At 32.2% G+C, this 27,763-nt stretch overlaps 4 protein-coding genes across 16 annotated transcripts; 3 read left to right on the forward strand and 1 right to left on the reverse strand.

The window, feature by feature from the left end:
* The first annotated feature begins 8,359 nt into the window (after positions 1-8,359).
* LOC111293878 (carbon catabolite repressor protein 4 homolog 1-like) lies at positions 8,360-15,859 on the forward strand. Its single transcript, XM_022886917.2, has 12 exons — positions 8,360-9,088; positions 12,030-12,783; positions 12,913-12,999; positions 13,084-13,167; positions 13,245-13,331; positions 13,428-13,514; positions 14,223-14,276; positions 14,369-14,460; positions 14,568-14,682; positions 14,867-15,011; positions 15,156-15,308; positions 15,503-15,859. The coding sequence occupies exons 1-11, from the start codon at positions 8,931-8,933 to the stop codon at positions 15,299-15,301; spliced, it is 1,809 nt and encodes a 602-aa protein (XP_022742652.1). The 5' UTR covers positions 8,360-8,930; the 3' UTR covers positions 15,302-15,308; positions 15,503-15,859.
* Positions 15,860-16,611: 752 nt separating this feature from the next.
* LOC111295345 (F-box protein At3g58530-like) lies at positions 16,612-23,029 on the reverse strand. Of its 12 annotated transcripts, XM_089743867.1 has the most exons (12): positions 22,720-23,026; positions 22,537-22,596; positions 22,294-22,377; positions 21,991-22,119; positions 20,851-20,921; positions 20,475-20,561; positions 20,167-20,378; positions 19,990-20,058; positions 19,206-19,311; positions 18,604-18,686; positions 18,474-18,521; positions 16,612-17,723 (listed from the first exon to the last, which is right to left on the reverse strand). In XM_089743867.1, exons 1-4 carry the CDS (start codon positions 22,876-22,878, stop codon positions 22,024-22,026), a joined length of 399 nt encoding a protein of 132 aa, XP_089599993.1. In that variant the 5' UTR covers positions 22,879-23,026; the 3' UTR covers positions 16,612-17,723; positions 18,474-18,521; positions 18,604-18,686; positions 19,206-19,311; positions 19,990-20,058; positions 20,167-20,378; positions 20,475-20,561; positions 20,851-20,921; positions 21,991-22,023. The 12 variants fall into 12 exon arrangements, with proteins under 12 accessions (XP_089599993.1, XP_089599992.1, XP_089599999.1 ...); XM_089743866.1 differs by having other exon boundaries at positions 16,612-17,751; positions 18,474-18,686; XM_089743873.1 differs by lacking the exon at positions 19,206-19,311 and having other exon boundaries at positions 16,612-17,751; positions 19,990-20,378; positions 21,991-22,112.
* Positions 17,318-18,281, forward strand: LOC111295346 (non-specific lipid transfer protein GPI-anchored 22-like). 2 transcript variants are annotated; one of them, XM_022888804.2, is made up of 3 exons: positions 17,318-17,687; positions 17,938-18,030; positions 18,149-18,281. In XM_022888804.2, the coding sequence occupies exons 1-3, from the start codon at positions 17,318-17,320 to the stop codon at positions 18,268-18,270; spliced, it is 585 nt and encodes a 194-aa protein (XP_022744539.1). In that variant the 3' UTR covers positions 18,271-18,281. The 2 variants fall into 2 exon arrangements, with proteins under 2 accessions (XP_022744539.1, XP_089599988.1); XM_089743862.1 differs by having other exon boundaries at positions 17,938-18,009; positions 18,149-18,280.
* Positions 23,030-25,512: 2,483 nt separating the features above from the next.
* Positions 25,513-27,692, forward strand: LOC111293762 (Ubiquitin carboxyl-terminal hydrolase family protein). The gene is made up of 2 exons (XM_022886691.2): positions 25,513-25,904; positions 26,397-27,692. The coding sequence occupies exons 1-2, from the start codon at positions 25,627-25,629 to the stop codon at positions 27,397-27,399; spliced, it is 1,281 nt and encodes a 426-aa protein (XP_022742426.2). The 5' UTR covers positions 25,513-25,626; the 3' UTR covers positions 27,400-27,692.
* Positions 27,693-27,763: the final 71 nt, after the last annotated feature.

Consider the following 27,763-nt stretch of genomic DNA (forward strand, 5'->3'; position numbering starts at 1 on the left):
AATAACTAGGACTTGAAAATTAATTTTTATTTGGCCAATAAACAAATAATTTAAGAAAAATCTTTAATTTGTTTCTGAAATTTTTTTTTTTTTTTTGCTTCTTAGATAATTCTAAAAAAATCATTTTATTCTAAAATAATTTATGAAAATGTAAAATCTAGATAATTACCAAATGAATGAACTACATGTTAAGAGAAAATTTATTTTTTTAAAGAAAATATTTTTCTTTTATTATCCATTTTTTAAAATATTAATACATTTTTAGGTTATTTCTATAAAAGGTCAACAGGGCTCTACCCAAGCAAGCTTCCTATGGCTCACGATATGTTGGGTTAGGATTTATACGTCTAAAGGTTCCCAAACTATTGCTCACATCATCATCTGTTATAGACTAGTAAAGCTCTCCAATTCTTACCTATTATAAGCTACTAACAAAAATGGTTTAATCTAAGTGAAAGTATTTTGCTAATAAATACGGAGGTTATCACCTTACGAGAGCGTAACTGCTTTACTTTCTCCTACAAGAAAAAAAGTCTGGGTTTAGAGCTTATGCATGTGAGTGAATATGCAAAGTGTGTGCAAAGTAATGTATTAATCAAAATAACATAAATAAATCATAAACATAAAATCAAAATAAAGTAATAACTAACATACAATTTATTTTATTATTAACTTGCATGTATATATATTTTGAAAAATTAAAATAAAAAAATTAAATTAAATATCAAATAAAACCAATTAAATTCAACAACTATTAATAGCACATAATTAAAATTTGAGCTTGACTCTCAAAGGTCCCTAGTGGAGTTACCAAGCTATCGCAACGATTTTGGGACAGCTAGATGAAAAAAATTTTAAAATAAAAAAAATAAGATGAGTCACCACCAATCTTTTTTAGGGTGTGATTGGTCACCCAAAAGTTTATCTTTTTAATACAACTATAAAAACGGATTTAAAGTTTATCGAAAAGATAAATTTTGATCTACGAAAAACAGGTTAGGTCCAGGAGTCGATTATGTATGAAAAAGGATTAGTACTCTCACAATGCCCATAGATTAGTACTATTTAATCATGAGCTCTTTTAAGGGTTGGATGAAATGGTTTTAATTTGAAATTTAATAATAATCCCCTTCATTTTAAAATAATTTTTTGTTAAAACTCTTTATGTAAGAATATTGAAAAAATTTTTAAGTTAAAAAATTATTTTAAAATTTTCTAGCATCTAGGTAAAATTTAGAATAACTCTTTTCACTTAAGATTTAACATAATATTCCTCAAAATAAAAAATAAAAAAATTACACTCTTTGTAGAAGATAATTATTGGTGACTCTCCTACATCTAAGCAGAGTACCAAGAATTATTTTATTCGAAATGTTATTTTTATTTTATTTTATAATATCATAACTTTAAAAGATATATATATATATATTTGTTTTGTGAAACATTTTATATGAGAAAGAAATAATGGTATTATCATATAATAAATAAAAATTAAAGATAGAGAAATGCGAAATGAGTGTGAACAATAATATAATGATACACGTAAGCCAATGGATATTATACAAGATGATGAAATGCAAATTTTTTTAAAAAATAGATTCTTAAATATAACGAGACCACATTGACTCTTCAACATCTAAGCAGAGCTTAGGTGTCACTATTTATACTTAAGATCACATTTTATTAGTATACTTTTATTATTAATTAGTTATTAACCCCATTGTTTAAATGAATTAAGGACCTACTCGAAAAACTTAATAGAATAAAATTTCCTAAATACTCAATCATCTAAGTGACATTCGAAAATAAATTACTCCACTTGAGATTTTCACACGTATCCTTAAAGTTTCAAAATGATTTTGAGTATAGGTTTAGGTCAAGGTTTTAAGGTTTGATGACTTTTGGGGCAATGATTCAGGATTTTGTGCTAAATTTAGGGTTTTAGAATTTTGAATTTTAAGGTTTTGGATTTTAGGGTGTGGGATTTTGGATTTTAAGATTTTGATTTTGGGGTTTTAGTTTTAGGGTTTGGGATTTGAAAGCTTGAGGTTTTAGGGTTTGGAGGATTTATGATTTTGATTTGAAGGTTTTGATTTTAGAGTTTGGAGTTTAGGGTTTTAGGTTTGAGGTTTTGATTTTAAGGTTTGGGATTTAGGGTTTTAGTTTTAGGGTTTCAATTTTAAAAAAAAAAAACACCAATATCTCTAAAAATCTCCAACATCTAGGCGGACTTTCAAAGCAAGTTCGATTTTTATGATTTTCAAAAACTATTAAAAAAAATCATTTTTATGAAAATTTATTATTAATAGTATTATTAATTTGTAGTATTACTTTTTTTTATAATAATTTTTCAACATCTAGGCAAAATTATCATTATTTAAAACACGATTGTATTCCTTCTAACATCTAGATAGGGAACATTTTCTTATTACTAATTCATTTTATAATCATTTTATATATTTATTTATTATTAATTATTTATTATTTAACACTTGGTTATTAAAAAAAATTAAAATGAATTAGAAGTTTTAAAATCATTATTATTATTATTGTTATTGTCATTTAATTATTATTATAAAACAAGAAATATTTATTCTAACAAATTCTAAAAGTTTTAAAACATACATAAATAGCAATAATAATAAAGTTAAAAATGATATAAATAATATATAAAAATAAAAAATAAAAAGAACTGGACCGATCAATGGTTCGGTCAACGATGGTTCGATCCGGTCTGACGGTTTGGGGTAGAGGTGGTTCAAACTGATTCAGTTAAACCGATCAAAGGTCAGGAATTGAGGGTCACTAGGTCGTCGGGTCGGTTCATGCGGATCCCGAGTCGGGTCTCATGTAGGGGTGTAAATGATACATTAGTACTCGCAAGCTACTCGGGTTCGATTCGAAAAAAACTCGAATTCGATTCAATTATTGTCGAGTCGAGCTCGAGTTCGAATAGCTCAACTTATCGATCTAGTCAAATTCGAGTATTCTTATATCTGACTCGAGTAGCTCGCGAGCCTAATCGAGCTTTTATATTTAAATATATTTTTATTATTTTAATTAATAAAATATTTCGAGTCCGAGTTCGAGTTCGAATTCGAGCATGAATAATCAAACTCTTGTCGAGTATACGAATCGAACTTATTTACATATTAATCGAGCTTAATCGAACGAGCTCGAGTAGCTCGAATTCGATTACGAATCGAGCTCGAACTTGAAAAATAAAATTCGATCGAGCTCGAGTCGAGTATCGAGCCCCAAGTTGTGAGTCGAGCTCGAGCTCGAGCTTCTCACTATTCGGCTCAGCTCGACTCATTTACACCCCTAGTCTCATGTACGTACAGATTTTTCCTTTGCCCAATACAACATCGTTTTGCTTCAAACTTTTATTTTAAATATCAACTTTTTTTATTTATTTTATCCCATCTTCAGAAAAAAAAATTTTAGCTCCTAAAATTCTCTCTAGCTTCGCCAGAGTTTGGTGCTATGGCATTGTGTTGGTCGCCACTGGTGGTCGAAAAACATCAAAAATATCTCAAATGTTTTCCTCAATGTGATCTTTCTAAATTCAGTCTTCTTTTCACTGGAAACAACCCCGATCGTTATAGATTAAGATTTAAAGTTTTAGTATTCTTTTTTTTTTATTATTTAAAACGAAACTGATTATGGATCTTTTGCTTGTTTGCAGGGGACTTTGGTGCTGAGATTCCTCTATATAGGGAGGACTATGTTTTTTTTTTTTTTTGTTTCTAGTTTTTTTGGTGTTGTTTTTGTTTTTTATTTTCTAGTGGGTGGAATGTTTGGGTTTCTTGGTATGGAATCGCTTGATTTTTGGGTGTGTGAGTTGAGATTTTTCTAGGTGTGAAAACTGGGGTTTGCTGGGTTTGTCTGAAGACTAAAAGGGATGGGAGCTAGGTACTTTTAAGGATATGGGTGTTTGGGTTTCAGGATAATTAGGTCATAGGTTTGGCATGGTAGGCTGTAAGAGTGGCTGTAGGGCTTTGATGAGGGGATTGGATAGGGGTAGCAGTGGTGACGTACATGGCATCCATTGGCACTAGCCTCTTTGCTTTCCTTTTTTTTGTTTTTATTTTTTTGCTTTCATTTTTTTTTTGTCTTTTTAATGTCTAATTAATAAATTAATATTAATATCTAATGAATAATAAAAAAAATAAAACAACAACAGTAGGCTCGAGCCCAAAAAAGAAATCAGGCCTTAGCCCATGAGTTCGATAAAACCAAAAATTTTAAATTGAGACTCGTATAAATTTGGTATCTACAACACAAAAAAAACCATTAAAAATTTATTGTTTTGGAACAAAGGCTCATTGATCGAGAGACCAAACAATCAACTCTAACGTTTAAAAATTTTTAGGTCATAATTTTTTTATTTAAAATAGTTGGCATGAATGACTTGAATCTAATTGAATTACACAAATATATTATCTTAAACTAGTTTTAGGCCCATGGAATGCATAAGTATGTAATTATGTAAAAAGTTTAATTATAACATAATTAAAACACTTTATAAAATATTTAAAAGTTTAATATGATACAAAATAAGAATGAGAGATTAATTTATATTAGTGTAAAATTTTTTAATTTATATATTTTTTAAATTATTGATTTCAATAGATCCAAATGGTGAGATTAAATCTTTTTTTATTTGTCTTTCTCATTTCTTAAATTTATTGAAATTAACAATTAAAAGAAAGTATAAAATTAAAAAATTTATACTACAAGTTGATCTTATCCCATAAGTAAAGAATCAAAATAAAAAAAATAATTAAACATTAATTTGTAGGTATAATCACTAAACCTCAACTCATATCTCACCAAAAAAACAAGAAAAAACGGTTATCTAACAGCACCGTATTATATAGTAGTAAAGATACAATAATCGCTTTTAAGCTATAAATTATTTAAAAAAAAGGGTTATACCAAAATATATAGATGCTAAAGTTGTTATTTTAAAAATAAAATCTAACAATTGTACAAACAATGAATATGAGTAAAACCTCAATAAACTCATAAAAAAGCAGCAAGCAAACTACAAAAATAAATTTTTATATAAAAAAAACCAAAAATTGTAATAAAATTAAAGATGAAGAACAGTCAAATTCAATTTGCATAATGTTCTTTTTGAAAGATCATTTGTATTTATATTACTATCAAGATTAATTATAATAAATATATGAAAAAGTTATTATTAACCATATAATGTAGGAAGTTGTAAGTTAAAATAAAAGAGATGGAATTAATGTGATCTTCCATTCAAAATTACAAATTCTAAATTTTTACCTAATTTTTTCTTCTTTTTTTTTTAATTCTTTCCTAATTTAATGATATATCATGTTATCAACCCATTAAATGGCACAATTCTCTTCCTCATTTACTACATTAAATCAATTCTCTTCCTCATTTACTACATTAAATTCGATTTAAACTCTCGGCTTGATCGGATTTATAGGAGGCAAAACATTTTTTAGGTAAAAGTAATTCAAAATGAAGACAATTATATGGATACATTATTTTTTAAATTGAAGATGTATCAAATCAAATACATATTAATTAAGTGTGAATAATTTAGGAAAACTACACAGACATCTTTTAAATACATTTAATATACTTGTGAAAATAGAAGGAAGATTTTGAAATTAATCTCTATAAATAAAACACATCTACTTGGTTTAAAAAAAAAGTTTTTTTATTTTTTATTTTCATTTTTTTGAAAATAGTTTTTATTTTCTGTTTTTTGTTTTTTAAAAATATATTTGGTAAATGAAAATAAAAATTATTTTCCAAAAATGCAAAAAAAAGGAAATAAATAAAATATTCAATTATATTATTATTAATGGCATCTAATTATAAATATAATATATATTAATTAATTAATAACATTAAAAAGTATTCCAATATGATAACTTGCAAAAAATAAGAAAAAAAGTAATATACATCCATTGTTTTCATAATTGAAAATATCTTCTCTTTTTTTTTTTTTTTTCATATTTTAACCCATTTTCATTTTTGTTTTCTAAAAGTTTGTTTTCATTTTCAATTACCAAACACATTTTTACTTATATTTTTCATTTTCTAAAAAAATGAAAATAGAAAATGACTCTATTTTGTTAAACCAAACACTACCTTATATTATCAAAATAAATCAAATCAAATCAAAATTGTCGTTATGTATTAGAGCAAATACCATATTTATTTGATTAGTAAATTTCAATCAAGATGCTTGTGTTTTAAATCCATTAAATATCCAAATGATACTCAATTTTTTTTTTATAACTTATAAGAACCCAACTTTTTGTAAATCTTTTAAAATATTTTAAACACAATTTAAAATAGATGTGGGCTTTAAGATTACTAATATGGTTATGAATTAGTCGGTTATGAAACATCAAATAGATTAGGATTGTTAAACATCAAGCAAGATATGATACAATATTTGTTAATCCAAACCACCTCTTTCCTAAAAAACTTGTATTCCATATTATTCATTTGTGCTAAAATTTTCATAGCCATATAATTAAAGACATTTTTCTAATTAGTACTTTAGTTAAAAAAAAAAAAAAAACTCATGTGTGCAAAAATAATTTAGTCAATAGCAATAGGTATTCTCAAAAAAAGGTCACAAACTTGAATCCAAATTAACCATAACGAAATTGTGGACAAAAAGGATCATAGCATAAGTGAAAGCAATCAACTAATTACACTTAAAAAATATACTAAGTATCTAGTTGGTTCATGCAAAGCATATCAATATCATTTTGAAAGAAGTAAAGATGTAGACCTACTTATCATGCTTGAAAAAGTTGTACTATATATTTTAAGCATGAATAGAAACTTTGGCCATTTCTGCACATAAATTTCTAAAATAACTCTAAATATATTTTAAATTTCAAGAATCAAGATAGTAATTAGTAGTTGAGAAAAAAAAAAAAAAAGAAAAGCAAGATAGTAATTAGAAAGAAAATCACGCAGCTTTAGAACAACTGATTTTCAAGAAAAGTTGAGTGATGAGCAATTCAACAATCAACTGCAAAAACATTAAAAAAATAGATCCAAATCTCATATTTATGAAATATAATATGATAAAACATAACATATTTAAATTCAAATACAAAATCTATATTTTAAAATTAAAGAATCTCTTCTCAAAATGAATTAAAAAAATAAATTATTATACGAAAGTGATAAAAGCTGCATATGAAAGATCTTAACACATAAAAAAATAATCAAAATAATACAAAATAAACATAAAGTAATAAAAATTTTAACATATTGTAATTTACTTTGTTCGCCTTTGTGTATCTAATCCACATCCATATATAACATCATAAAGGAAAAAAAAAAAAAAAGATCTAGGCTATCTTAACTCCATGACAAAAGAAACTCCATGGCCAAATAAGTATAAAGGAAAAAAAATGTAATGATGCTTTCTATTTATTAAGCATATAAAAAAACTCTTACTTATAAAGAATGGGTATTTAAACTAATTATGGAATATTTTGTAACTTTTGAATGATTTGTTGAGTAAAATAAAAATGAGAATCAAATTAAGTGTAATACTATTTTAAATTAAGAATAATTTATGATTGACAATTAGAATAATTAAACATAATGTGTTTTGAAAAAATAAAAAGAGAAGGATTTTGAAATTATTAATAATGGCAATCAAATTTTTAATATTTTTAATATGAATTTAATTTAGAGTGATTTAAAGTAAATAATAAAAACATAAATATAGTTAATTTAGCTTTTTAAATTATTTTTAAATTAAAAAATATTAAATAAAATAAATTGTATTTATTAGATATTAAATGACGATTGTTTAAAACCATTTACATATTAATATTATAAGCCATTTATATTGGATATTTTTCATTTTATCAAAAGTTTTAACTTTTATATATTTACATAAGATTTGTAAACTAAAACACCCATTTTTATTAAAAAAAATCTAAATTACTTAATTAATTAATTAACAAATATCAACTATTTAATTATGTTTATAAAATTTAATTTTTTCCCGTGAGTGAATAAAAAGCGAAATATTTTTTATTTTCATAATCCATTTTTTGTTTTACATTTATATGTTAAATGACCTAACAAAGAATCAAGGAAATAATAAATGTTCAAATACACTAATTGTTTTATTAAAGAAACTTAAAATTTTTTTTCACAATTGTTTAATATCGTACATAAATAAAAAAGGAAATTTCAGATAATTATTTTATTAAATAAAAGGGATAAATTATTATCATGCCTATGGCTCCCTTTCTTTTCCGTTCTTACCATAAAGAGCTGGGGGAAAACCCAAATAAAGCCACCCTTACGCCTCATCACCACCACGCCACTCTCAAACTCTCAAAACCAAAAACAATAAATATCCGTACAATTTTTTTTTTTAGGGTTCAAAACTAATTTATCCTCAAAAAATTTCATCTAATTTTTCTCTTTATAAGTATATAAATAAACACTTTCGTTTTCACGTCCTCTGTAAAACCCTAATTATCATTCGATCTCTTCTTTCACCCTTTCTTTCTTTCTTTCTTTCTCTAGAAATCTCTACATTTCTTTTTTTTTTCTTCGATCTTTTCTTTCAAAACCCTAAATTTTGGTACAAGATCTGTTGTTAGCTTTACATTTTTAATTTTGAGATTGAAATTAAGAGGTTTTCTAGGGTTTGTTTAACTGGAAAAGAAAGGGTGATTTCGGGTCTCAAGGCTGGCGGGTTTTGGGGTCTAGTGAATGGCGGATCCGCCTGGACTGCGCTCCGATAAGATTGTTCATCGTTTCAAAGACGTTTCTTGGTCTGCAGGTGCTGTTGCTAGGCGTAGTGTGGGATTGGATTTGATAGGTTTACAAAGCGGTGAACGTTGCGAACTGTGACTGACAAAGGAAGCCAAATAAGTTAAAGCATGCTGAGCGTGCTACGGGTGCACCTCCCTTCTGATATACCAATTGTTGGCTGCGAGCTCACCCCTTACGTGCTCTTACGCCGACCCGACAAGACCGATACCACCGATGATGTGCCCGAGTCTGCCCCTCTTGATGGTCACTTCTTGAGGTACAAGTGGTAAGTGTTTTTAATATCAAAAGGGTATTTTTTTTATCTATTTTATTGATTTTTGGGGAGGATTTTGGTCATTTGGGTAGTTCTCATGTTAGCCAATTGGGGTTTTAGCCAAGCTTATTTGATTTTTTTTGGTAAATATATGAATATTTTATGGCTAGGGAGTGTTTGAATTAAAAAAATTATAGTTTTTTTTTTTGCTTTATTTTTTATTTATGGGGGCTTTTGTATTTTTATTAGTTGTCAAGTTGGCCAATTGGATTTTGAGCTAGCAGTGTTGGGTGTGTTATTATTTGATTGCTTTTTAGTAAACACGTGAACTTCTTTTTAAAGGTGGTAAGTGTTTGCATCAAGAAAAGTTCTCAGCTTTTTGATGTTCTATTATTTTTTTGGTGTTGTAGTCTTTTGGGTAGTTCTCATTTTGGCCAGTTGGGGGTTTGAGCTAAATTTTTGGGTGTGATATTTTTTGGTTGTTTTTGGTAAATACAATACATGTGAACTTCTTTGGTGCGTGGTTATAAATAATTCCATAAGGGGATGTATGGAATTGAGGTTTATAAGTTGAGCCTTTCTGGCTGTGCATTTGGAGATATTTTGATTTCTTGTAACTTGATTGCAATCTACTTTTTGCTGCCATATGTGCTGGATTTATCATATACGTTTATTAACGTGGTTTTTTAATTTTTGAAAGCCTAAGAAATGGTTTCTTGATTCAGTTATGCGTTGAGTTTCATGCCATTTTGTTTGGTTTTACTCCCATTTAGTTTGCCCTAGGGATATAAATAGTGGTGGAGTAGCGATATAGCAGCCGTTATTTTGCAGTAATGCCATTGTCTGCCACCACTATTGAAGAAAAAATGGACAAGAATTTGAATCCTGATGGCAGTGGCGCATCGTGGCCGCAAAAAACGGAGTAACTGTCAATAGCGGCAATAACGGTCCATTATTGCCCACTACTCTGTTTCCATCCAAAAATTCAAGAAAAAAAAATTCACTCGGCTCAGGTTAAAAGCTTAAAACAGAAAAAGCAAGCCAGAGAACATACATCAATTCATAAGTTCAGCCCAAAAAACACAAAACCCAAACTGCCAGAGACATCAATTCACTCAAATTCAACCAATTCAGCATTCAAATTACCTTTTTGTTGAAAATTTTCCTAATTTGCAGTGATTCTGTGTATTTGGGATTGTATTTGCAAGTTGCATTTGGGACTGGATTGGACTATGGTGCACTGCTACTAGGGGGCAGGGGCTGCTGGGACTTGAAATGAGAGAGGAGAGATGAGAGATGAGAGTGAGACTTGAGGCTGCGAGAGACGAGCAGACAGCACAGACCATGCAAAAGGAGAGCCGAGAGACAGGGGATGAGGGTGAAGGCAAGAGAAGTTGTGGTGTGGGACTTGGATGAGAGGTAGAGACCAGAGAATAGATTGTAAATGGAATGGGAGAAATTTAGGGAGAAGACACGGGGTGTGAGTTGAATTTTTTAATATATATATATATATATGGGAATTGCCAGCTTAATCTTTTTAATATGGGAGATAATTTTTTATTCAAGGAAAATTTTGTTAGGAATAAATTTTTTATTTTAAAATGATAATTTTGTTAGGGAAAAATTTAAGGGGTAAATTTAGTGTGGCAATATCTTGATGAGTATATGGAACTTAAAGAATCAAATATATTCACTACCTTAATTATCTATTTTCACATTTTTATTTATCTCAACATTTATTATTTTCTAATTACCGTGAGTGATTTTTTAAATATGAATACTTTATTATAATTTCAAAAAAAATTGTGAATATGTTTTTTTTCTCAAGTAAATAAAAGACATGAAAAGTTATAATCTACTTTAAAAATCATAAAGCAAGAGTTTTATGGTTATAATTATAATTAACATATTTCACGGGAAGTTGTTGAAAATTTTAAAAAAATTCACGATTGCGATGACCATAATGACCGTGATGGTCTCCATTATGTCCATCACCTCAATAAATACGATGCAACTGAAAATGTGGCTGCAACTGCAATTTAAATCCTTGGTTTCACACTGCTTTTTTAACTGCAAGAGTTCAAGTTTTGCAATCGAACACTTTGTTGTTATCTGCTGTCTTTGTTTAATTTGGAATGACATGTCATAGATGCAATATGCCATGATGACTAGACTCTATGAGTAGTATGTTCCGTCACTAATAATAATTGTTACAGGTGTTTTCATTATTGTGGCCACCCTATGTCTTTGAAGCTTGTAAGAATGTTTCAATTTAGATTGAGAAGTACTACACTGAAAATGTCAGTCGTACAAAGAAAGAATCATTCCGCTAAAAGACTGGATGCATAATAATCACATGAATGTTGACTGTTGAAAAGGTATAGGTGAGGCATTTAATGTGTTACTGCCTATGTCGTAAATTGTGGGTGGACCAAGCAAGTCTAGTTGCATTTTGGAAATTATTAGAGACTCTGTAAAGGGTAATAGAAAGTTATAGTAGTTGCCATATGTTTTATCACAAAAGATGCTAGAACTTTATCCTTTGGTTTTGACATCAGTTATGTCTAGCCGTATAATAAATTGAATTGATTGATTTTTCATCCTTGGATAGTATTTAGATCATTTCATGGTAAGACAAAACTATTTAACCACTATAAAATACTATCTCTGCTAATGATTTGACACATGCTTTGGGTTCCTTGTAGCTTCACTAAACTTTGAGACAAGGATATTTTGCATTCTTGTTGTAATTGCTGGATTCTTATATCTGAAAAGAGAGTATTTTGACTGTATGTTGTGCACCTATTATTGTCTTTTAAGGTCTTTTCATTGGATTGTGTTGTCTGCTTCTAGGATTAGGTGGAAATTTATATAGTGAGTTGATTGTTTCAAACTTTTCCATCTATACTACCTGTACAATTCATGGTACTCCTATTTTGGGTCCTTATTGCAGGTATCGCATACAAAGTGATAGAAAAGTTGCTGTCTGTAGTGTACATCCCTCCGAGCAAGCAACATTGCAGTGCCTAGGTTGTGTTAAGGCTAAAATACCTGTTGCTAAAAGTTACCATTGCTCTCCAAAGTGCTTCTCTGATGCATGGCAGCATCACCGTGTTTTGCATGACAGAGCTGCAAGTGCTGTAAATGAAAATGGAAATGAGGAGGAAGAGATATTTGGCCGTTTCAATAGCTCAGGGTCTGGAGTTATTAATGCTAGCTTAACTGGTTCTGCATCAAGCACTAGCTTGACAAATGGTTCAACACCTTTGTATCCTGCTGCAGTTACACAGAGGAGTGGTGGTGAAACCTGGTTTGAAGTTGGACGCTCTAAAACATATACACCAACAGCAGATGATATTGGACATGTTCTCAAGTTTGAATGTGTTGTCATAGATGCTGAAATGAAACTACCTGTGGGACATCCCAATACTATTTTGACATCTCGTGTTATTCCGGCACCTTCCCCTAGTCCTCGGCGCTTGATCCCAGTAAGCGGAGTTGATATGATGGGACATCTAGATTCAGATGGCCGTATTTCAACCTCTGGAACTTTTACTGTTCTCTCATATAACATTTTGTCTGACTCGTATGCCAGCAATGAGTTATACAGTTATTGCCCTTCATGGGCTCTTTCTTGGCCATATCGCAGACAGAATTCGTTGAGGGAGATTGTAGGTTATCGGGCAGACATTGTTTGTCTTCAAGAGGTAATACTTTCAGTTATTGTTTAATGGTAGCTATTCTTTCAGAAGTTTCATTTTGAAACTGGGACATAGCTTTGGGCATCTAGGTGAACATTGAGCATGCCTCAACATCAATTGTTCTCATCTTTTCAGGTGCAAAGTGACCATTTTGAGGAATTTTTTGCCCCTGAGCTGGACAAACATGGGTATCAAGCTTTATACAAGAGGAAGACAAACGAGGTTGCTTAAGAACTCCATGATTCGCATCTCACTGGTTTAGTAATATTACTCTTTTATGTATAATTTATGTTGTTTATAATGCAGGTTTACAATGGAAATATCCATACAATTGATGGCTGTGCTACATTTTTCCGTAGAGATAGATTTTCCCATGTCAAAAAATATGAGGTTTGGAAGTATTTCGAATGTGGTATAGGGATTTATACACATATTTGTCATTCTAAAGTAAATCATGTCTTTTGCAGGTTGAGTTTAATAAGGCTGCTCAATCCTTGACTGAGGTTGCAGTTCAAACTACTCAGAAGAAAGCTGCTTTAAATCGTTTGGTTAAGGTAATAAATATTTTACAGCTAATTTGGATCTGTATCCATTCTCTTTTATAATATATTTTTCTATTGATATCATGTAAATTCTTTTTTTCTCTGAAGGATAATGTTGCACTAATTGTGGTTTTGGAAGCAAAGTTTAGCAATCACGGAGCTGACAATCCTGGGAAGCGGCAGCTTCTTTGTGTGGTAAGGATTGTTAATTTTATTCTTCTATTCTTTATATCTCTGGCCTTCTCTTTTTTGTTTTTCTAATTTGCATGATTTTGTTTTCATACCTTATTTATTATTAAAACATGACATCATATTGCTAGTGGTGATTGTTATTCTGTGATTAGCTTTTTGATCAGGTGTTTTTATTGGGCCATTAGCAAGTTGAACATGATTTAATCATACTGCAGCTGTTCTGCTCTGAAATCAAATAGGATTTTTGGGACTATCTTTAGCCTTATAGTCTTGAAGTCAACTAATGGGCTAAGTTACTTGGGTTTTGTTCTATATAATCTAAAAAGAATTAGAAAATGGCAAGTGATCACAACTTGTTGCACATGTAAGAACAGTAATATTTCTGGGTCTGCCTGGGTTTTATTATATATAATCTAAAAAGAATTAGGAAATGGCAAGCTGATCACATATTGTTGCACATGTAAGAGCAGTAATATTTTCTGGGTCGGCCTGGGTTTTGTTCTATGTAATCTGAAAAGAATTAGAAAATGGCAAGTTAATCACAAGTTGTTGCACATGTAAGAGCAGTAATATTTTCTCGGTCTGCCTAGGTTTGAGTAAAGTAGCCCATGGCTGGTTTCATAAAACTGAAAGGTGCCTGATTTGTTGCTATCTACTCCTGTCAATTGGTCTACATGCATCATTTAACTGTTTCCTGGTTTTGGAATGCAGGCAAATACGCATTTGAATGTCCAACAAGAGCTAAAGGATGTCAAAATCTGGCAGGTTCTAATTTTCTTTAATCTGCAAAATTATTTATACATGTTTCTATAATTGAAAATAATCATTCATTTTGTATTTTCTTAATGTTAATTTAGGTGCATACTCTCTTAAAGGGATTGGAGAAAATAGCTGCGAGTGCAGACATTCCAATGTTGGTGTGTGGGGATTTTAATTCAATTCCCGGAAGGTAAGTCTGTTATCTTTTACATAACCTTGGATTATTTAGTGCTTCAGATCCATTTTATTTGCATTAGACTTTTTGCTTAATTAAATGTACTGTTGAATTTTGTGCAGTGCTCCCCATTCACTTCTTGCTATGGGGAAGGTAGATCCCCTGCATCCAGATTTATTGGTAGATCCTCTTGCGATTTTGCGCCCTCACAGCAAGTTGACTCATCAGCTGCCATTGGTAAGCTCTCTTCCATTATTTAACTGCATCAAGAGGTTGCTTTATGTTTTTACCCTACCATCACTTTTAATGTTTTAATAGGGGTTTTAAGAAAATAAAGGATACAGCCTTTAGTGGAAAAAGGGTGGCGGTGTTATATATATTATCTGGGGTTATGTTTGACACAGTAAGGTTTTTCGAACAGGTTAGTGCTTACTCATCCTTTGCAAGAGGTGTTGGTCTTGGTCTGGAACAACAGAGAAGAAGAATGGACCCCACAACTAATGAACCTTTATTCACAAATTGCACAAGAGATTTTATTGGCACCCTTGATTACATATTTTACACAGGTGGGTTTTTTTTTTTTTTTGAAAAAATTGGCTGATTGAATTGTGCATATAAAATTTTAATTTTTCTGGAATGCCTTTTTCTCGAGATTTTTGTGTAGATTTTAGTGATTGCAGCTGCTTATGAGTATTGGTTTGTGCTTTCAGCGGACTCTTTAACAGTGGAGTCCTTATTGGAACTCTTGGACGAGGATAGCTTGAGGAAAGACACAGCCCTTCCTTCTCCAGAATGGTCCTCTGATCATATAGCTCTGTTAGCTGAATTTCGGTGCATGCCCAGGCCTAGACGCTGACTTTAAGGTATGCTGTTTGTTCCTGCCCTTGATTGTTTCCACTACAACAAATACAACTGAGCTGGTGATTCTTCAGTTAAAGAGATAAATGCAGTTGTCTCTCTTTATGCATTCCTGCAGCAAATCAGCATCTCTATATGTGTGGTCCAAGGTCTCCTGAAAGATTATTTACTTAATAACAAGCTGCTGCCTGTTGTGTAGGTCTTGGAGATGCCCCAAGAAAATGACTCAGAGAAGCCGATGGATACAGATTAGTTAATGTAAGAATGGTAGATCATGCTCCCTGTGGTTTTAAGGTATCTCTTTGGGGGATCCTTGCTATGATCTGCTTTGTAATATGTTACACACCTCTGTTTCATAGCAAAAGTCATTATGCATTTCTTTTTCTCTTTCTTTTTTTCATTTTTTTTCCCAATAGCAATGTCCACCGGCTCAGTATAATTAGTCAATTAATTGTGTCTGTACTTTAAATTCTCTGCAAAGCAAGTGGTTAGTGGCATGCGATTGCATTCCCTCCTTCCATCTAAAGTTCCATGAATAATATTCTTTTTCTTCTTCTTTTTGTTCTTTATGGCAACCAAAATCAATTGGTGAAACTTCGTCTTTTAACAGTTCTTTCCTTGGAAGATGATTAGAATTTGCCCATGTTGGTTATCAAACTGTAATACGTCCAGCTGCTGCACAAAAATAACAAAAAATAACAATAAAAGTATGAGCATAAGAAACTGCTTCTGGTTTACATTTGTGAGATTTTTAAGAAAGTAGTTAGTACCAAACCTTTGTTCCTGGTTTATTGGCATTTCATTAAATATATTTCCTATTTATATAATATATATATATAAGTTACTTTCAAGTTTCCTAATAAAAAATATATTATATACGCATCCTTTTGGCTAAGATGTATCTGTTCTTATCAGTATATCGATAAATATAATTTTTTAATATTTTAAAAAATTAAATAAATATAAAAATTATGGAAAATTTTTATTAAATTAATATTAAATAGCTTCATTAGCTGAAGGTTTCTTAACTCATAAATGCAGAGAGACTCGAGTAAAGGAAATTAACTAAGCTTATAGCAAATGTTTGTCTCCAAAGGAAAATCATGGATCCTCGATCCTTCCTGCTTGTTTTATATCGGTTAACACAAAAAGTTCTTACTTGTGAAAGCTCATAATCCCCATTGCTCAAAAACCAGTTAGAGCGCTTCCATTTTCAGGCCTTTTGCTTTGCATTGCATTGCATGTCTCCACTTTGCCTCCATGCACCAATATGTATACCCATTTTCACATCAAAATGGAGCTTTGAAATGCAACAAAAAGAAGATATATTACAACTAAAATTAAGTACCCATTAACATTAAGTGATAATCTAATGTAAAACCCAACTTAATACTATCAATGAAATATTATTAATTAGTCTTATCTCATCTACATAGTGAGAGGTCATTTAGTTGGGCTTTACTTAATAGATTAGATGCGACTGAGATCAAACCCAAATTTCCATCTTAAGTCCAAACAAAATAATAGTAGGACTAGGCTCGACTGAAATGAGCTAAAACCCAAAATTCCATCTGAAGCCTTCCTCCCTGTAAGCTTAAGATGTGGTCGGAGTCTGAATTTGCGTGTCTAAACATAGGTGCCCTGCTCTCATCTCGAAAAGGATGATTGTTTCTTCAGTCTCCTCGTCTTGTACGAATGCTTAAACAAGTAATATTTGCTGAGCTTCGGTTGCCAATGACAATCATTGCCTACCACTTTCACTTCCGCAATTAATGTTTGTCCAATCATACTCCATTTAGCCGCCAAAAGTCATGATCATTTCATAATCACGTACACTAGTTCAAATTTTATTTGGTGGCACTGAAACTTGCTCCTTTTAAAACATTTCTTTCTTTCAATTTCCCCTCAAAATTCAGAAATCTACTTTGGAAAATGACTCCTCTTTTTCACCAAATCAAAGTTTGTGTTCTTGGCATGTATAAATTCATCTCGTTTCCCTTAGAACTTGAAGCTCATGACTTCACTTCTCCCTCTGTTTTTCAATATAATGTGGGTTTTAAGCAGTGTTAGAGTACCCCTTTTTTGCTTCCTTTTCCTGATACTTCAAAGCTGTGTGAGCTCAGACTTGGCCAAAGACAGAAAGGAATGTTCTAACCAATTAGTTGCTCTCTCAACATGCATCCCTTTTGTTGGTGGAAAGACTAAAATCCCTGATACCACATGTTGCAGTAACCTCAGAAAACAAATTAACCAGACCAAGAAGTGCTTGTGCCTCCTGGTTGCTGATCGAAACGACCCCGACCTTGGTTTCAAGGTAAATGCCACCCTAGCCTTGAGCCTCCCTTCATTTTGCCACGCTCCATCTAATGCTTCTGAGTGCCCAGGTACCCTTCCACTTTGCTTCATAGTCCAAAATATGACTGGTAACCAGGCCATGTCAGCAACCTTCTGTATTTTGTTCCATTTGTTATCAAATGTATAAATATGTGATTTCATGTCTCAATATTATAATTTTTCATATTTAGGAGTTTATAAATATTAATGCAGAAACAAAGAAAGAAATTGCAGTCAGTACTAAATCATCTATCACTTGATTTTACCATTTTACTGAGCTTTTGTTTCTTTTGGATGCAGAGCTTCTACACTTGCCTCCAAACTCAACAGATGCTCAGGTTTTTGAGCAATTTGCCGCCACATCCGATAAGGGTAATAGTAACGCAGTCGACGGTAATGCTGATCAGTTATCAGTACAAAATTGTCACTGAATCCTTTTTTTTTTGTTGGATTTTTTTTTTCATTATTATCATTAGTGATATTTGTTCTGTTTTGTGGTTATAACATTTAGTGACAGGCACCTCTACAAGTTCAAGCAGCAGGGGCAAGGAAGAAGGATGGGTTGGTGTGTGGAGGATTGCGAGGATTTTAACCTGGCAACTCCTACTATCAATCTTTACCATTAACATGTAGACAAATCGCCATGCAATCATAATCACATGGATTAATGTATCTTCTTTTTGTTAAAAATAACTTTGGTTTGATATGCTTGACTTTCTGTTTAGTTCTATAATGATTGTTGTCCTACATAAATGTTTAGAGAATCTTGTGTCGAGTTTGATTTTCTTGGATTTGATAGAACAGATGAACATGATGGAAATGGCAGTTCCCATTACCTTGTGCAGCTCAGAATCTTGCACGGTGGCATCATGCTTAAGCATCCACTTGCATCCATAACCAAAACGAATAGCATCAAAATATAATTGGCAGCCCTAAAAGAATCAAACTGTTTCAAGCTTAACGTACCACCCGATCAGCTGTGCACTTTGAAGCATCTCAGATGTGGGAATAACTGTGGGAATAACTGATGTAAATCATCATGGCTTCGTCTGTGCAACAGACATCAATATAGGTTTAGCAAAAGAATTTTACTGAAATTATTAGCAAAAGCACTGTGCATGCTTTATTAACTATTAATAATTCTTAGGAAAATAAGTTTTATTTTTGAGATGTGGAACTTCTCAATGGTGTCATGATGAGCAAATAGGTGTCAACTGTCAGGTTTGAGCAAGCTCACAAATGGATACACTTCACACATGGACATACATTTGAGCACTCGACTCCCTAGTAAAGTTTACGGCAGTGCATATTACAGGATGCCTTTTCATTTTCAAGTAGTCCTTCCAAACATTATTTTCACATCTGAGCACTCCAATACATTTGCTTTCCCTTCCTTTATACAGTGGTATGTTCATCCACCTAAGAGCAGAATGATATCTAAATGCAAGGGTTTTTTTCTTTGATATGAATACAACAATAAAGATTCTTAACTGAAAAATAACTGCCATAACTTTCCTATAAATAAGCATAGGACAATCCCTTATAGAGAGAAGAAAATAGTTATTTACCTTAATACCCATACATCCATTAACATCAAGAGTTATGATAGTATTTCAGCAAAACTTGGAAAGGGCCTCAAGACACTTTTCCATTACCCCAACTACCCCAAACAAACTGCAAGTCATCAGGAATAAAAAATTTTTACATGAGCAGAATTTATAGGCTAGAGGGTGACATTTGTATCTTCACAAATCAGCATCAGACACTCATGGCTTATAAATCTAACCATTCTCACATCTGCACATTCACTAAATGAGAAAAAAAAGTATGGAGAAAATGCTTTTTCTCTTTCGTCAACTTATTATGAGATAGAAAATGATTTTTCTCATTTGTGAACTTATTATGAGATATGACTAATTGTTTCATGCTTTTATTTGAAGAAATTTAAAATTATTTGTTGCCCATGAATTTTGATGCATATAGTATATGGTACTGAAATATCCATGAATGTTATGAATCCAAATCTAGATTGACAACAGAATAACAAGATATTCTCGCTTGTTATTGTTTTAAATATGCATTGCAATACTTTTGGTATTACTCCAGTAGGCTGCAACTGAATATGAGACTCATGATGCAGAGGGGTTAGAGGGCAGAGGCAGCCAAGCTTGAACTCTTTGAAGGATGCATTCCATCACAATAGTACACGAGGAAAGAGAAATATTGCTATGCAGAATTTAAAATATTATAATAATAACAATAATAATGAGAAGACTCAAGAGACAACATTTGAAGGCACAAAATACCTATTATGGTTCTTCAAAATTAAATAATATGTCACTCAGCATTTACCTGAGAAATTCAAGAGAGGTACAACCTTCAACAATAGCTATGAACCCCATGTCAGTGACCTGTACACACCTGTTAGAAATAAAAAAGAAAAACAAATAAATAAAGAACACTGGCTGTTACATTGTATCAGATTACCTTCTTTGCCATACAGAATTGTGTACGAGATAGTTCACCAACCATGTTAAATTGAGAGATACAAGTTTCTTGCATTTAGCTAAACAGGAAAGTCCTTCATCTGAGAGATTTTGGCAATCAAATGTTTCAATTTTGACAAACTGCATCCTATAAAAACTTTTTCAGAAACCTTAGTTTTTACTTGGGCACCACACAAATCTACAAATCTTAGATGCGATAGAACAGATATCTTCTTGTAAGCTTCATCTGTGAAGCTGCACAAGCAATGAAGTAAAGTGACACAAGTTAGGAACCATAAGTCCGTAACAAAAAAGAACCAAAGATTATCAGGTGAAGAAAATATAGCATACCTGGAAAGTGCATAAAGATTTAAACTTCGGAGAAAGGAGCAGTTAACCAATACTTGTTACAAGCTACTATCTGTCATCTTGAAACAACTGGAACCAGATCATCACAAGACACAAGCATCATCAGCAGGTATCAAAAAAGAAGTGAAACAACATTAACTAAGCAAAGTATCATTTTCTTTGTGTGACAGACGAGCTTGCATGCCAGCTACTGACATTTATCATCTAGTCACCATCTTTTAAACAAATGTTTGCCTAAAAGATAACTGAAAAAGTAGCAGTAGAGAATATATAATATGTAAAAGCAGATATCAACCATACATTATTAAATCCTAATGAACAACACCCACTAAAACCTAAGCAAAGCAGATTAGCATACCTAGTCAGATTCAACGACTCTAACTCTTGGTAATTGTCAGCTACAAATTGCAAACTTTTGTCTGATAAATTCTGTGATTGTCACATAAAAGTACTTCATTCAAAGAAAATCAAACAGGATACCTTAAATTGACTTTCATATTTGATTAGTGACTAAAATATACAATTATAAACTATTTAAAAAGATGAAAACAAATTTATAAAAGTTTCACGGTAAAGTTGTAAACCAAACCCCTTGCACAACATTCAAGGTGATGGTGCAAACAACAAAACTTTTTCATGTAGAAAGAAAAACAAGTTTCAAGTCTGCAATTGAGCATGTTTGGATGTTCAAATCAACTTACTATAAAAGCACAATATGCTACAGCAAAATCTAACAAAAAAGGCACTATTATGCATCAACAATTCAAATGGATGTATGCGATCTCTTTTTGTTATCCAATCTAATGTGATTCATTAAATCATAGGCTATTGTATCTTTTTTGTAGTCTCCAGTTGAGTATCCTCTTTTTCCCATTCTCTTGTTACCCAGAACATCAAGTCTCAATCACTCCTCGTTGAGCAATAATGAAATTTTTTGTTGTTTTGTAAATAAATAATCTAATCCCTCTTTCAATTGTAATTGCCACCATCCTAAACCTCCCACAAGTTCATCTTTCCCTAAAATTATCCTCATTGCTACTCTGCATTTGTACCACAATTCCCATTTCAGGAAAAAATGGTTTCACGAACTTCATTCCTAGGAATTTCTGAGGTTCAGTCAACATAATCACCCTTAATAAAATACATGCTTAAAAGACTGTATTGCAACCCTCTCATAATAGGCCTTGCAGAAGATACAAAACCCAAATGTAGTATAAGTTAAGTCAAATTTATGGCACCCTTATCAGTGTTGATGTTTATAATATTGTACAATAAAAGGTGAAAACTGCACCAGTTAGTCATCAAATATCTTACAGCCAGTTATGTTCAAATCAAATATATATTTGCAGTTCTATACCAGATGCTTCACACCAATATCAGTTGCCCTGAAGCTCAGTCCATATCGAAAGATGCATTAGAATTATAAATTAAAGAAAGATTGCTTATAAAAACATAAGTCAGAATATATCCATACCAAATAAGGGAAATGTGAAAATACCTTACATTACAATATATAGAGAAAACTTTCAATTTAGGACAACTGTTTAAGAGTTTCGATTCCTTTGTCACATATCTTTTGGCAGCCATTCAGATTTAAAAACTCAAGGCCTCGAAGTGAATCTGAAAACTGGAATGCTTAAAATATTATCAAGAAACATATTTGGAATCAGGCTCAATTCTAATGTCTCAAAAGCATAAATTACATCCAACTGCAACCGAAAACATTTAGCCTATTTCTTCCTAAATTCTTCAATAAAAGATACATCTACAAACTCCAAAGAATAACTGGACAATAATTCACCTCGTTCTTAAGGACTTCGAGACGATCATCATCTATATCTTGTGCAAATTCAAGGCCTATTTGCTTCACATGCTGATATCTTGGCTACAAAGAAAATGCAAAAATTTACTTGCTTTAAGCCTATATGTCTACCCTTTTATGTATTTGCTAACAAAAATCCAATGCTACTAACATTTCAAGAACAGATTAAAAAAAATTACAACTTTACAAATTAAAAGGAAGAAATATGAAAAATTGACAAACCAGTGAAAGAGCAGCTACGAATCGACCTCCAGCATTACTCATCTCACGTAAATCAACAGCCTGGCAAAAGAGAACAAATACCCAGATCATAAAAAAGAAATGAGAAACTGAAAAAAAAAAAAAAAAAGGAAAAGATCTATAGAAGAAAAGAAAAGGAGAGATTTGTTGACAAGAGAAAAGTACAAGACAAAGAGAAGGGTAGGAAATGAGAATGCGGTGAAGCCAAGGGCCGACAAAAAGGACAGAGATGAGGTCTCTTTGACAAAGTCTTGCGCTCACTATTTTCATCACTTTGGGCACTGTTTCTTTGTTCCATATCAATGTCTGCTCTTCTCCTTCCATCTTCTCTGGAAATACCCAAAGCTGATTTTCGGTTCTGTTCGGCCAAAAACAAAAAGTTCGGTTCTGTATTTCTGCAGTTCTGCTCCTTTCCAAAAGCTAACCTATACCATTATTATTGTTATTATTGACGTAATTTTTAAATTCGTAGATTTTTTTTTTTTTTTGCTATCAAGAAATTAGAAATGTGATATTTATTTATAAAAATGTTTCATATATATTTGTTAATTTTTAAATATCTTATTAAATATATTCATAATATAAAATTAAAAAATTAAAAATTTGATACTAATTGTAGACACCCAATTGGGTCCGGCCCAGATCAATTGGGCCTGGTCCAAATGGGTAGGGCCCAATTCAATTTGTCCTGTATTATTTTGTATTTTATGTATTTTATATATTTTATTATTATGTATATATTTATTTATTTTTTATTAGATTAGATTTATATGTATATAGTTATATATATATTTTTTTTTTTTATCTGTTCTGATTTTTCCTGATTATCAGATTTTTTTTTTTATAATATCTTTTGATTTATCTTTTCTAATTATCTAGTATTTTTTATTTATTTTGATTTTAATTTTGGAGGGCTGAGATTGAAGGCTGAAGAATCCTATTGGAAATGAGAATTCAATCAGAAGAGTCCAGTGGGATTCAAAGATTGAATTCCCGTCCAAGGAGGAATTGGAATTGATCAGGAACTCCTGATCAATCCCTATAAAAGGGACTCTGGAACAGAATGCAAGGAACACAGAAAACAGTAAGTAAAGCTACTGATTTGAGAGAAAATGAGGCGTATAGGAAGTTAGAAAAAGTTTAGGAGTGTTCTGGGAGTGAGAAAAATTTTTTAGAAATTTTTGGCGAAAATTTTTTCTGGAAATTTCTGGGAAATTTCCAGATTCCGGCGAAAATTCCGGCGAAGTTTGAATTTTTCGGCGAAAATTCCGGCCAACATTGAAGTTTCCGGCGACCTGCCCAGTTTCCGACGAAGAATCCCAGAAACCGGCGACTTTCCGGCCAACTTCCGGTGAAATTTCCAGATTCTGGCGAAAATTTCCAGAATCCGGCACCGGTGTTCTTCGGTTTCTAGAGAGAAGGGAGAGAAAAAGGAAGAAGAGAGAGAGAGGGGGAGGAGCGTTCTGTCGAAAAACGGAGGAAGGTGCCTTTTATACCCTCCCAAAACGACGTCATTTTGGCCTTAAGTAACCCAGAGGATCCGCGCGTTTTGCCGCAACCCGACCCGACCCGGGCGTCGACCCGCTTTCTGACCCGCGCGTGCCAGCCCCCTCCGAGCCGAGCCGAGCCGAGCCAAGCCGCCAAGCCGCTCCCCCCGAGCCGTTTTCCTGCCTTGAGCCGAGCCGAGCCGAGCCACGATCCGAGCCGCTCCAGGTTTTTTTTTTTTTTTTTTCTTTGAATTTTTTTTCTTTGTTTATTTGTTTATTTTATTTTTTATTTATTAGATTAGGTTTATGTAATATTTTTTTTATTTATTTTTTATTATTTTATTTTCTTTAAATAAAAATAAAAAAATTCCAAAAAAAAAATATATTTTTAGGGAAAAGTTGAAAGTATCAATTTTTCTTAGAAATAAATTTTCAAAAAATATTTTTGGGGAAAAGTTGAAAGTATCAATTTTCCTCAGAAATAAATTTCAAAAAAAAAAAAAATTTTTGGGGAAAAGTTGAAACTATCAATTTTCCTCAGAAATAAATTTCGAAAAAAAATATTTTAGGGAAAAGTTGAAAGTATCAATTTTCCTTAAAAGAAAAATAAATTTTCAAAAAAAATATATTTTTGGGGAAAAGTTGAAAGTATCAATTTTCCTTAAAAATCAAAATTTCAAAAAAAATATATTTTTGGGGAAAAGTTGAAAGTATCAATTTTCCTTGAAAATCAAAATTTCCAAAAAATATTTTTAGGGAAAAGTTGAAAGTATCAATTTTTCCTATAAAAAAAAATCATTCTTTCCTCCCTTTCTATCTTAATTTTGATTTTGTTTTTTTCTTTAAATAATCCGACGACGGAGCCTCTGTAAGTGAAACAGTAGTTTTCTTGCATACTCCTGAGGTGAGGGAATTTTCTCAATTTTCTGCTAAAAGTATTAGAGTCAATTGAGAATAATTTCCAATAACTAATTACTTGGTAAAATTTTAAAGCTTTTGGATAACACAAATTCAAGCTGGTACCATCTTTTGATGGGCGTTGTGAGGGTGCTATAACCTTCCTCACACGTAACCGAACTCCCGAACCCTGTTCTGGTCAGCAGACCTGAACCTATTCTTCTAGGGACCCTTAAACTTAGGTGTTCCCTGGAAGGACAGATTCTTTAGGTGACCAATCGCACCTAGATAAAAAAGATTGGTGGCGACTCCCTGAAAGTCAATGTCTAGCGATAGATCTCCGGATCTAGACGTTACGACACTAATTTATTTGAAGTGTTTAAAAAACTTCATATTATATGAGATAATTTTTTATTAATTATATAATAATAATATTTAGAATCAGCAAATAAAAAAATAAATATTAGCAAATAAGAAAATAAATATTAGCTTCCAAAAAAATGGACATTCGGATTTGGGCTGATGAACCCAACACGAAAGCAGATAGCAAAACTACTTGGGTTTCGGCTTAAAAAAAAAAATCTACTTTGGTTCAGTTCTTCCCTTGGCAGGAAAAATAAAAACAGAAGAAAAAATCGCCAAAGCTTATAATTTTTGCCTTAATTAGAGAATTTTCAGGCTACAAACAATGTTCAAAGCAAAACACTTTGTTTCGTTAACAAAAAAGCTGCTTTCACATCCCCAGATTGAGCATCAACAAGTGAGAGGCATAGTAAAGGTGAGGCTGAAATGGGTGAAGAACCGGAGCCTTGATCATGTCATCGATACTGAGACCGATCTCAAAGCGGCTTGCCTCTTGAAGGATGCTATAAAGCGGTCGCCCACCGGTTATCTTACTGCCAAGTCTTTTGCCGATTGGCAAAAGCTCCTTGGCCTCACTGTCCCTGTTCTTCGCTTTTTGCGCAGGTATTTTTGGTCTTCTTTCCTCTATTTTTGAATACCCTTTTGATGTTTTTGCCCTGTTTTGCAACGAAAACTAAATAAAAAAGGCTCCATTTTGATTGCTATTTTGCTAATTACTATTTGCATTGTAAGAAGTTATCTGATGAAAGCAAATGGTAGAAAGTAAAATCATGATTGCTTAGAAATGAAAATTGATTAAAATGTAATATCAAAACCACCCATTTTGTTGCAAAAAATTTGTGTTTTTTTTTCTGCCCGATGGCAGAAGCTTGAAGCAATATCAAACTGTACCTGCAGGTATGAGAGTGACAATTTGGGGTTTTGCATTGTTAGTGGATGCTTATTAGTCGGTAATTGTTGTACTGTCATATGCTGCTTGTATTAGGCAATGAAAAGAAAGTGGTATTCCTTGTTTAATAAAGTGGTATTGACTATTGAGTTGAATATGTAGGATAGTAGTTAGTGATTGAAAAAAATTTTTCTACTTTGTTTTAGGTACCCTACTCTTTTTGAAGAATTCCCACATGCGCGTTATGCTAATTTGCCTTGCTTTCAATTGACTGGCACTGCACTCTTGTTAGATTCACAAGAGCAAAGCATACACCAGGTGCATGAGAATGATACCGTAGAGAGGCTTTCTAGGGTGCTTATGATGATGAAAAGTAGGACTGCACCTCTTCAGTCCCTGCATCATCTGAAATGGGATCTTGGTTTGCCAGATAACTTTGAGAAAGTGTTGATCCCGAAATACCCGGATCATTTTAGGTTTGTTAAGGCACCGACTGGTGTTGGTGCTGTGCGACTTGTGCAATGGCGCGAGAAATTTGCTGTTTCAGCATTGGAAAGAAGTAATGAGGGTGGTGAGATGGGCGATGAGTACAGGCATTTTAAGAGGGGCCAAACCACATTGGCATTCCCAATGAATTTCCCAAGGGGTTATGGAGACCAGAAGAAGGTTAGAGCTTGGATGGAGGAGTTTCAGAAGCTTCCCTACATATCTCCATATGAAGATTCTCGGCATATTGATCCAAATAGTGAGCTTATGGAGAAAAGGGCTGTTGGTGTGTTGCATGAGTTTTTGAGCTTGACGATTCACAAGAAGACCAAGAGGAACTACTTGAGAAGCTTGAGAGAGGAACTGAACATCCCACACAAGTTTACTCGATTATTTACTAGATATCCGGGGATTTTCTACCTGTCCTTGAAATGCAAAACAACAACTGTGGCTCTCAAGGAAGGATACAGTCGGGGAAAGCTAGTAAACCCACATCCTCTTGTTCATCTGAGACGGAAGTTCTATCATGTAATGAGGACAGGGCTTCTTTATCGTGGTAAAGGTGTGAATCTGATACCTCGGGAGGACATTTTACTGAAAGACTTGGAGAATAGAGTGGAAGAAGAAGAAGAAGAAGAAGAGACCGAGGAAGAAGAGATTGGAACAGGTGATGAACACTATGAGGAAACCTCAGATGTGGAAGATGAATTCAGTAAAGAGTAATGATTACCTGACAGAATTATCCATTAAAAGGGAAAGATGATTAAAACTTGAGATATTTACGGTTAATAGGATGCAACAATCGTGGATTAATCTCTAACCTCAGTATGAGAGCAAAATATCAAATTATGATTATAGAAGTTTATTAGGATGCAACAATCGTGGATGTATTGCTGCTTATGTCAGGTTGACATTATTCAGAGTTAGAAGACCTTCCATATTTTTCAATTGTATCATGACTTATCTAAGTCCTTTTTATTTGATTAATAGGGTCAATTGTGCTTGTTTTGTTTTCATGTTAAAGAAGTTAGAAATGAATAATTATGTAGGGAAACCCACATTAATGCCATTTTGCAAGAGCTCAAGC

This window comes from Durio zibethinus, chromosome 14 (assembly GCF_047325235.1).
Source record: "Durio zibethinus cultivar Kanyao isolate XHJ-2024 chromosome 14, ASM4732523v1, whole genome shotgun sequence".
NCBI classification, from domain to species: domain Eukaryota; kingdom Viridiplantae; phylum Streptophyta; class Magnoliopsida; order Malvales; family Malvaceae; genus Durio; species Durio zibethinus.

What these genes read in the sequence shown, in the direction of transcription:
- LOC111293878 (XM_022886917.2), top strand. Translation starts at nt 8,931, where the DNA reads ATGCTGAGCGTGCTACGGGTGCACCTCCCTTCTGATATACCAATTGTT. An exon ending in CACTTCTTGAGGTACAAGTG is followed by an intron (nt 9,089 to 12,029) that starts GTAAGTGTTTTT and finishes TCCTTATTGCAG; the next exon opens with GTATCGCATACAAAGTGATA. An exon ending in CCCATGTCAAAAAATATGAG is followed by an intron (nt 13,168 to 13,244) that starts GTTTGGAAGTAT and finishes TGTCTTTTGCAG; the next exon opens with GTTGAGTTTAATAAGGCTGC.
- LOC111295346 (XM_022888804.2), top strand. Translation starts at nt 17,318, where the DNA reads ATGACTTCACTTCTCCCTCTGTTTTTCAATATAATGTGGGTTTTAAGC. An exon ending in TAATGCTTCTGAGTGCCCAG is followed by an intron (nt 17,688 to 17,937) that starts GTACCCTTCCAC and finishes TTTTGGATGCAG; the next exon opens with AGCTTCTACACTTGCCTCCA. An exon ending in TAATAGTAACGCAGTCGACG is followed by an intron (nt 18,031 to 18,148) that starts GTAATGCTGATC and finishes TATAACATTTAG; the next exon opens with TGACAGGCACCTCTACAAGT.
- LOC111293762 (XM_022886691.2), top strand. Translation starts at nt 25,627, where the DNA reads ATGTTCAAAGCAAAACACTTTGTTTCGTTAACAAAAAAGCTGCTTTCA. An exon ending in GTTCTTCGCTTTTTGCGCAG is followed by an intron (nt 25,905 to 26,396) that starts GTATTTTTGGTC and finishes ACTTTGTTTTAG; the next exon opens with GTACCCTACTCTTTTTGAAG.
- LOC111295345 (XM_089743863.1), bottom strand. Translation starts at nt 22,878, where the DNA reads ATGGAAGGAGAAGAGCAGACATTGATATGGAACAAAGAAACAGTGCCC. An exon ending in TCGTAGCTGCTCTTTCACTG is followed by an intron (nt 22,378 to 22,536) that starts GTTTGTCAATTT and finishes TTTTCTTTGTAG; the next exon opens with CCAAGATATCAGCATGTGAA. An exon ending in TCGAAGTCCTTAAGAACGAG is followed by an intron (nt 20,922 to 22,293) that starts GTGAATTATTGT and finishes TGACAATCACAG; the next exon opens with AATTTATCAGACAAAAGTTT.